The 9915-nt window shown below is 53.7% G+C and overlaps 4 protein-coding genes across 4 annotated transcripts; 2 read left to right on the forward strand and 2 right to left on the reverse strand.

The window, feature by feature from the left end:
• Positions 1-1855: 1855 nt before the first annotated feature.
• A1O1_02135 (uncharacterized protein) lies at positions 1856-2663 on the reverse strand (the record flags this gene model as incomplete). The annotated part of the gene is made up of 3 exons (XM_007723046.1): positions 1856-2227; positions 2284-2502; positions 2553-2663. 3 exons carry the CDS (start codon positions 2661-2663, stop codon positions 1856-1858), a joined length of 702 nt encoding a protein of 233 aa, XP_007721236.1.
• A 2834-nt stretch (positions 2664-5497) lies between these two features.
• A1O1_02136 (uncharacterized protein) lies at positions 5498-7096 on the reverse strand (the record flags this gene model as incomplete). The annotated part of the gene is made up of 1 exon (XM_007723047.1): positions 5498-7096. One exon carries the CDS (start codon positions 7094-7096, stop codon positions 5498-5500), a length of 1599 nt encoding a protein of 532 aa, XP_007721237.1.
• Positions 7097-7700: 604 nt separating this feature from the next.
• On the forward strand, positions 7701-8660 carry A1O1_02137 (uncharacterized protein; the record flags this gene model as incomplete). The annotated part of the gene is made up of 1 exon (XM_007723048.1): positions 7701-8660. The coding sequence occupies one exon, from the start codon at positions 7701-7703 to the stop codon at positions 8658-8660; it is 960 nt and encodes a 319-aa protein (XP_007721238.1).
• Positions 8661-9106: 446 nt separating this feature from the next.
• On the forward strand, positions 9107-9847 carry A1O1_02138 (uncharacterized protein; the record flags this gene model as incomplete). Its single annotated transcript, XM_007723049.1, has 1 exon — positions 9107-9847. The coding sequence occupies one exon, from the start codon at positions 9107-9109 to the stop codon at positions 9845-9847; it is 741 nt and encodes a 246-aa protein (XP_007721239.1).
• Between the last annotated feature and the right edge of the window lie 68 nt (positions 9848-9915).

Here is a 9915-nt window from a genome sequence, read left to right on the forward strand (position 1 = left end):
TGAAGATACAGGTATCGTTATAGTCGTTTCCTTTCATCACAGCCTTACCTGCATGACACCGAGATTGACAACCTGAGACGGTACCCATTCCTCGCTTGGCATTTGCGATCACAGCCGGAAGAACCGACAGGCGTATGTCCAGCACTCCAGCGTCAGACCTTCCTCCGGCGCAGACGACGAGTTGGAGACCGAGAGTGGTGCTCCAATCCGGCTGTTTGCGGAGGTATATTGGAAACAGATACCTTTGCGCTGAACCCACCGTCCTGGTGAGAAGAACCTCTTACATGATAAGAATGCAAATCAGATTATCTGGGACCTTATCTGAACAATCGCCAAACATGTTCATCTCAGGAGCGAGAAAGAACAAGAACACCTCGTACATGAGATGGAGACCCCGGCAGCAGTGGAACATGGCGGAACTGGAATTCCTCTTGGGTTCTTGGGGAGACGCTCCGATCACGTCCGCTTCAGCTGGGCGCAAGTCTCGGATCAGATCAGAGGGAATGATCAGAGCCACAAAATGTTGTAGACTATTTATTAGTAAGTTATCATGACAGATAAGCGTGGACCCTATGGCTTTGCAGGCACACGGACCTAGTTACAGAGCAGCAACAGTACGGTAACAGGAGTAATGCGAGGAGGAAGCTTCAGGACTTTGTCTAGTTGATGACAACTTGAGGACGAAATAGATTAGGTACCTTGGGTGAGTACCTAGTAACGTTTGTCAAGCCTGTCGGCCGATGATACTCCGAAATGGTTGCAGGAATATAAAACATCCCTACCTACGGTACATACCTAGTAGGTAAGGTTGGGGGAGGTAGCAAGGTATGTAAGGCAGGGCCCTAGGGTAGGTGTCTTACCTAACTTCAAAATATGGCGAAAAGGGATCGATACATCCTCCGGAACCGGTAGCGGAACTCTTGTTTCGGATGAGTAATATCATTCTTTCTTTGCTGGAGTTTCCCGTCGAGTGCCTAGTACCTGCTAGTACAACATGTGAAGATCAAGATGTCGAGGATGAGCCTTTTTCAAGCACGCACCCCACGACGTCGTCATTTTCGGGTTCAGGCTGCCTAGCAGACTCGGTGGCAGATGCCTGCATTCTGCACCCTGCAGCCTGTCAGAACTATATTTGTAAGAGAGCAACAAAGGGTCTGATGCCCTTCGAGGAGGCGAATGCCGGTTCGCAAGGGTCGGTGGGTGGTAGGTGCCTGGTAGGGCGTGACAGTGTACATACAGGTACGTTAGGTAGTAGTAGTGTCGCATGTGCAATACGATATGGCAGGTTGAAAAGCGTCTCTTAGACGTCCTATACTTAACTCCTCTTCTCACAGTCCAATAGTAATCCGATGCACCAGACAAATAGACCTTCCAGCATATTCCTCTCTGGGACTAGCCCGTTGTCCACGCCGTCTCCCCATGTAGACCTGCGGAAGGGCTTCCACGTTCCACAGGCAGAAACGGTCGTGGCCGGCCGGTCTCACCATAGAACAATGGGGACCCATTACTTCTTACAGGCATTCACGGGGAGCCCTGGAGCATTGGGCCACTGCACATCTCAAAACTCTCAACTTTCAAGCATGGCATTTAGCCAGAATATCGTCTCTTGAACACTTTCTGCTGATCGGAACCCTCTCCCAAGGTAGCTACTGGCCCAGAGCCTTCACCTGTTAATCGACAATAAAGTGGCCCGGAGGCTGCAACCCAGTCCACAGAATGACGCACGTCGTGCGCCTTCGCTCAATTGCAACATGACGAGAATGAAAAAGCCGCCCGTAGAAGTGGGTATATCGTTGTTTCTCTTGACACGCCGAATACCCAAGCACCAAATCAAATCCCACCTGACCGTTCGAGCCTACAGCGAATCCTCAAAGGAATGTAAGGAGAACTCCGAATTGAGATCGATTGTGGTCTTGTCGAAGTAGCAGTCGGGTCCGTTGCCAGGCAGGTCGTGCCCGAAAAATGCGTCAAATTTCTCAAACTTGTCCGGCATGAGCATGTCACTGAAGGACTGATCTTGACATGATCGCAGAGCATTGACTTCGGCACTGAGCTCGGCAATCTGATTGTTCAGCCTGGTGACTTGGTCGGCTTGACGGGTATACGACTGTAAAAGGTCTTGATGCTTTTCATGGAGATCTTCCAACTGATGCTCCAACCCTTTGACGTGCTTTTCCTTGCGCTCCCGGAACGCTCGTTGAGAAGCTCGATTTTGAGCTCGACGCCTCTGAAGCTCTCAGTTAGTGTCTGCCGCGCAGCACATCACCAAAGTCTGTGACGCACCAAATGCATGTTGGTGATCGTGTCTTTGTCCTTGGTCGGGGTTGAGCTACTGCCCGACCTCCGTTTCCGCCGGTCATTCTGGTCGAGCGAGGTGGGGTCGTTAAATTCTACCGATATCCTGGCGGTCTGGAGGGCGGGATAGTAATCAGACGGCGTCGCTCCATACTGTAACATGTCATACTGCAAGGGCGTCCTGTTGAACATGATTTGGCTTCTTTGCTGAGGCAGGGTTAGGACGCGATATCCCAGCGAAAACAGGTTGTGCTCACATGTGGTGACTCCGGACTGGGGCTCTCGTCGGTGCTGTCGAAGTAGTGTCCGCTGGTAAAGAAGGATTGATTCGGGGATTGTGACGGCGAGCTCACGAATCCGTGATCCATGTTGATGTGTTGAGGCTGGAAGCGACGTCACTCGGAGGGAAGTGGTCTGAGATGTTGCTATGATATATATGATCTTCAGCTCAAATGCGCTGTTTTGTATGTGTGTGTATGGACGAGAGTATCGAGCAGGATGGACCGCGATGAGATGGAAGAGTCGCTGTATATCATCAACGTCCGAAGTAGCCAAGGATGCGTCTGATGGAACATGGGTAAAGAATATAGTTCCGCCCTGAATATGAGTTCACGCCTGTCTGTGATCCGAGCAGCGCCAATGGAGCCGACGAGGATTATTGTTCTGCCATGGTTGCAGCGCCAACGCCGACCCGGGTATCCTTACAGAAGATTACAAAACGACCATCTCGATTGTTGCAGGCATGGCCACGACAGACGCAGACGAAGACCACGGTTGACCGTCGGGAAAATCAATCGACACGAAGAGATCCCTGCAAGATTGAGGGACCAAGATACCAGGGAGTAAAACCAACCAGTGAGACAGCTTATATCGATATCCAGAATAGGTTTGGCTCCGGCGTGGAAAGCCCAAGGCCTTTAGAAGACATTTGGAAGCGTGGACCTGAGGTCAGCAAATAGTGGGTGGACGCCACCGGAGCCCAGCGGTAAGGCTTAATGCAGCAGTGCAAGACTGGAAGGCAGATAGAGCGGGACGACACAATCATGTTCGGTCAAGGGGACGGCGCAAAGCCAGTTGATTGGAAAGTTCTAGGAGTTCTCCGTTGGCCTGACATGGAAAAGGCAGTGTGAACCTTGTCCTTGTACAAGGGTGAACGATGGCCCCAGGGGTCAGAGGAGAACGAAGGCAGGCAGAACAATGCAGGACGAAACAGCACCAGCCGAGCGTAAGTTACCAGCTATGCGGCTGCGATAGCTAAGATAGCGGTAGCGGCAGCGGCAGCGAAGAGGAGAGCGACATGAGGAGGTGTGACTCGTATCATCTCGATGGGTTGTTTCGCAACGAGGCTGCTAACTGAAGGCGGTAGTAGTTGGAAGTGTCAGGAAGGCGGGATGAAAGGTTGGAGAAGAAAGTCGGACGGGGAATTAAATGTGAATGGATGGAATCAAGAATCTCAGGTCTGAATTTCCTCTTTGGGCAGGCGCCCTAAACTTTGTTGTTTCCGACCTTTTATTGGTTGGGTATCCAATCTATCTACCTAGTACTAGTACTAGTTATCCAATCTAAGGCACTAACTTGCATACTAACACTGCACTGCACTGCAAACCCGGTTATTATGTGTTACTACTAGTACTAGCACACTCTGTTACGTCAGAACCCCGCGCACCACTCCCTGCCCCATTCGTCCAATCATTTGCCTCTATCAATGCTGACCGGAAGCCTAATCGGGATATTCACGCAACGTCCGCCCTGGTTGCCCTCAGCTTCAAGTTGGTGTCATTGATTATCTTCAAGTTGACCAGGTTCTTCTCGTAGCGAGGTATGTTCAAGTTGTGGTCACATCAGGGGTCGCTCTCTTTCATATTCCAGGCTTACAGGGCAAATCATTGTGCCGCAACTGCCTGATCTTTTCGGTAGCCTCCTCCTCGGGTTTCCCCCATCGATGATGGCGCAGGTGATTGATCCCGCTGGCCGGTGCCAATGCCAGCCCCCTGCGACAGCATAGTACTAAGTCCATACGCAACTCATCACGAATCGGAGATTGAAATCACCAAATATCACCTCCAGCTGCTTGGGCCTCCCTCGTGTGCGCTGGCATTCCGACGCTCGGGCAAGCCTACTACTACGTCGCACAAATAAAGGCGTTCCGTTCTGCCTGCTCATGTAATACGGGGTTCTGCTGACCACATTGTCCGATGCCACTTGGCGTCTCAGCGCTCGCTTCTGGAGTCGCCATTTGCAGCTGTTGTGAAAGGCGGCCTCCAGGAAGCTTCGACCTTTGGGCCGTGGAAAACGCTCGGAACCGATGTCTTTCTACCCGATGCCTCTGTCTAAATCGCTGGATGAAAGATGAAAATGCTTCCGGCACATTGCCCGGCCAGATGTTTGTGGCATTTTCTGACGGCAGCAGTTGCAAACGCACCTCGCTATAACTTCGGATATCGTCTCCTCAGTCCTGCTGACATGAACCACTAGGTACCTTTGCACCGGTTTCACACGTGCCCAACGGAGAGCCTTCAAAGTAGAGATCCAAACCTACCTCGCTACCTGGACACTCGGGCCCATGAACCCTGACGCTTAACCCCAAAGAGCAATGGGTGTTTCGTGCCTGGTTGGTAGTCACAAGGTAAAGCCACAGCCAGCGTCAAGCTGTGATGCGCAATCCTTGCACTGCCTTTTAGGCATTTTCCAGTGATTTATCCGGGCTTCCACCCCAGTCATATCCACCCTGATTGGTTCCTATACTGCGGAAAGCTGCCAGCCCTGCTGCACGTTGACGGAGCATGTGGTGATACTCTGCTCTAGTAGACGTGGTATTCGATTTGCCATATACCATGCCAAGGGAGTCACATCCTTCATCCAGGAAACATCCGGTGGAGCTTCCCATCGGTGGTCGTGCGGGGGATCGTGGCCATGCTGCCCAGATGGTGCGTCGACCCTCGCATCACCAACAGGTTCAGATGCAGGTTCGTAGCGTCCTGCTGACATGCTTAGAGATGAGCTTGTGACAGCACTCCCACCGGCACAAGCCTCTTTTCTCCTGCGCTGTTTTTTGCGGCAACCTCCAAGGCCGTCTTCCCAGGAGCAAATCACCCATATGGCGGGTAGTGTACTAATATGGAGGGGTTACCTCTGAAGCTGTCCTCCCTCGTGTTATATCTTGGCATATTAACCCACGGGCAGCCAAATACGAATAATGCCGTTAGACCGGAGCTGGTAACAAGCGTCTGGGTCGAACGACTGGTTTCCTGATAGCTCTCAATGGGCTTTCGATGTATGTTTGCCATCTCTGGTCCAACCTCTCGGCAATCCTCTGGATCAATCTCGTGGCCCGGCCCCTGAAATACCACTGCTGCTCAATATCTTTCAACAGGATTGCATAATGTGCGAGCAGTATCAGCGCTCCCGGATGACCGCTGGCCATCATGGCCAAGAACGCGTCGGAGAGCCGGAGTGGCCAGGCCTGAAGTATGTCCCACGTCGTGCACGGCCCAGTCGAAGGCTGTGAGTAGTAGGCAAAGGCGAGAGCCAGGTGTGAGGCTGCGTCGGCATACTCGTCCCGTTCAGACCTCGTCCACTCGTCCGGCGAGCCTGGCGGAGGGATGGCGGCCAGGAACTTGTCCCGCAATTCCGATGCCAGTATCGTACCGGCCTGCGGCAGGCCAACCTCCTTTCTCCACAGGAGCGCCAATGTGCGGCAGGGTCCGATCTCAATCAGATCCCAGGTGGTGCACAGCAGACTGCAACCGGTCCGTAACAAGTGCAACCAGCTGGGGACTGTAACGGTATCTGATTGATCCTCGGTCACCAATAGCAGCCATTCATCCGATTGTTCCGTGGCAATCGAATACAAAATGAGCAGATGAACAAATGTAAGGATGGCGTGGCTTTTGCATGCGTTGGCCTCGTCGACTGCTGCTCGAAACGCAGGCATGGCTTCGTCTTGATGCTTGGACGCGATGGCCAAGTATTCTCGGGATTTGGCAAGATCCGAGTTGGACCCATGACAGTGCGCCAGATGCATGGCTGCGAGGGCGAGGATGGCGTGCATCACGAACCCATGACTATGCGCAAGACAAACCACCGCTGTACTCCAGACTGCTCTTCCCTCCTCGTCTGTAGCGATTTTGAGACAGGTGTTCGTCATGTAATGGTCGAGCAGGGCCCTGTCAGCCGGATCGAGGCTCGCTCGTCCATCATCACTGCCTGGCTTCTCCTGTCCAGCTCCTTGTGTTGCTGTGCCTGAGGCCTCGGGGACACCAAAGGCAATCTCCCTCCCTTGGCCATTGTCCGAGAAATAGAAGGTCCGGACCACGTCTCCTTTAAGCATGTGCTCGTGGCGACTGTGCCCCGGACTGTCCTTGCTCCGTTCAACCACAGAGCCGGTAAAATAGCGCAGCTGGTTTCCGCGAAAGAAGGTCTGGAGAGGCGCATGCCGCCAGTCGCCCTCCAGTCGGCTGTGTCGTCCATGTACCTGCTGCCAATGCCCCCTCATGCGCTTTTCGCTGAGACAGAGATGCCCACAATTAGAAGCCGTGCATTGCAATCCGTCGTAGACCGGAAGTCCAGGCACGGGAAAGTGATCTGCCCCAGGTTCATCCACATGGGCTGGATCATGGAGGTCGAACCTGGAGGCGAATTCAAGAAACACCTCTCGGCGTGCGTGGTCGAGATGGTGAATTGCCTTGAGGTGCCTAGCAACCGCAAGCGGAGGGACTGCATGGCGACATGCCCGGCAGATCAGGACATGGTGCTGAGGCAGTGGCAGAAACAATTGCGAGGGTACAAGTGCTTCAGACATGACTGGCACAGGACGGACCATGTCGAACCCATGCGAGTGCTTTTACCACCGGCAGTGCATGCATGTTTGGTGTAGGTACCTACATACCTAAGGTTCGAATAGTAGTACTAGTATCATCAGATTGTCGAGGCTGCGAGGCCAGGCGGCCAAGCGGGCTAATGTCTCTCCGAGGCAAGCTAGCGATTGAGGCTACTTAATTAGTCCTACTACATGTAGTTAGTAGTACCAGGCCGTAGTGTCTGGCTTAATAATATGCTCCCCCACTGCAGCCTTATCATCTCCCCAGGGGCTTAAGGCTACCTAGAGGTAGGTATAAAGGCTCCCTCGCCTCGCACCCTTGAAGACAGTGCCGTTCTCCAATCAACCAGATGGATCCACATGGGGACAATGGGGCTCATCTGGACTATTCAGGTTTATCGTCTCTCGCGATCGAGTTCTCCTGAACTACCATACCAACAGACATGACCGACCACGGACGAACAAATCTCCCCCGTCCGATGTATATCTACCCAGAGTCAAGGTGCATCGTGCCCGTGGCCATGAAACCTCAATCTCAACCTCCCCCATCTCCTCCTCCTAGAGCTTCTGGCAACGTCCGCAGGGAATGGCCGACGCAGCAAGCACGATTCTCGTGACCGGTGGCACCACGGGCCTAGGGTTCTATGCCGCCTCGACTCTTGCAAGCCAATTCAGGGCGTCTACCATCATAATAGCCTCACGCAAAGACACGGGTTCCGTGGCGGCTGCGATCCAGAAAGCTACAGGTCACCGCCATGTGCGATTCGTGCCCCTTGACCTCGGCAGCCAGGACAATATCAGGGCATTTGTGAATCACTTGGAGCAAGAACAGTACGCACCGATCTCAATGCTTCTCCTCAACGCGGGAATCCAGGTGCCCGAGGGAGTGAAATACACCAGTGACGGGATCGAGGCGACGTTCGGCGTCAATCACGTCGGCCACGCCCTCCTCTTCCACCTCTTGCAGCCTCATCTGGCAGCCGAGGCGCGCATCGTCGTCACCGCCAGTGATGGTCATGATCCTGCGCGCAAGACCGGCCTCCCGGACGCCCATTACACCACCGCAGAGAGGCTGGCTCATCCGGCGGGAGAGGCGCTGAAGGACCCGGGCACCCAGCGGTACACCACCAGCAAGCTCTGTAACGTCTTGTGGACGTACGCATTGTTTCGCAGACTGGGTGCTTCGCCGGCCAGGCAATGGACCATCGTCGCCTTCGACCCAGGCATGATGCCAGGCACAGGCCTGGCGCGCGAGTATCCTGCCTTCGTCCGCTTTCTCTGGAGTTACATTCTCCCCAGGGTGGTTGGCATCCTCCGAATCTTGGTATCCAAGAACGTTCATCTCCCACAAGAGTCGGGAGCGAATCTAGCCTGGGTTGCGGGCCAAGATACCACCACCAGTGGTGTCTACTACGAAGGGAGAAAGCAGATCGAGTCGAGCGTGGAAAGCTATGATACCGCAAAGCAGGACGACTTGTGGAAGTGGACTGTCAAGACGCTGGCATCCAATGCGGACGAGCTGAAAGAATTTGATATGGCCGTCTAGCAGACAAAACATAGGAAGATACCTGGTAGATGACTGACTGTTTCCTCATTATGATAACTCGTATCCCTCGTAATCGCTACTCTGACCGTCTCGCGAACTAACCACGGACTATATGCCGTGGAACCCCTTTTTGTATTGCACAGTACTAGCTGTTTTGGGAGAACCAAGTCGATACGTGCCATAGCCCCATTAAATAAATCAATGGCATATTCTGGGTTAGGAAGGCTTAGAAATCTATCCAGACGCAGGACCGAAACGGACGAAAGCGGACGGGAAATGGCAATTCACAGCGAAGCCCTCCAGTATATAAGACCCAACACTACTCCTTTCCCCCACCCTCCCTTAGACACAAAAAGTCATCGAGTCCAACGGCCCCAGTCCACAAAGTCTCAAATTTGTTTGAAAAGTTCTTTTGCAGAAAACCCTTTCTTGTGCTCGCTCGCATCATGGCGTCTCCGAGTCAGACAGTTGTTCTCATCACCGGTGCCAACCAGGGACTCGGATATGAAGCGGTCAAGAAGCTGGCGGCGGAACAGACCGACTACGTCATCCTCCTGGGGTGCAGAAACCCGGAGAGTGGCCACAAGGCCGCCGGCAGCATTGCGAGCCTCGCAAAAGGCACGTCCGTCGTCCCCCTGGTCATCGACATTGACTCGGACGAATCCATCACTCGCGCCGCCCAGCGGGTGGACGAGAGCTACGGTCGCCTCGACGTCCTCTTCAACAATGCCGCTATTATCACCGCCGGTGGCGGTCTGCGCGAACAGATGCGAGGGGTCTTCGAGACAAACCTCATCGGCACCGCTGTGACTACCGAGGCCTTCATCCCATTGCTCAAGAAGTCCCGGGCCCCTCGGCTTTTGTTCATGTCGTCCGGCATCGGGTCCATCGGAAACATGCTCGATCCGTCCTTCCCCTTTTACGGATCAGACAGCAAGCCCTACTCGACGTCCAAGGCCGCGCTGAACATGCTCGCCGCCATGTATTCGGTCCAATATGGCAAACAAGGTTTCAAAGTCAACGTCGTCTGTCCCGGGTTCAGGGCAACCAATATAAATGGCTACGCTGATGGCGCTGGGAAGCCGGAAGATGGCATCATTGCCGCGTGCGACTTGATCGTCGATGCCGACGGAAAAAGCCCAAACGGCACTTTTGTCGCCCAGGATCATGGTTTCTGGCCATGGTAGATGGATCAATTACCTTTTAAGCGAGGAGGACCAGGTGGCGGTCCGTACGGCTACCGCCTGATGACTGG

The sequence above is a fragment of the Capronia coronata genome (assembly GCF_000585585.1).
Source record: "Capronia coronata CBS 617.96 chromosome Unknown acBCG-supercont1.2, whole genome shotgun sequence".
NCBI lineage: Eukaryota > Fungi > Ascomycota > Eurotiomycetes > Chaetothyriales > Herpotrichiellaceae > Capronia > Capronia coronata.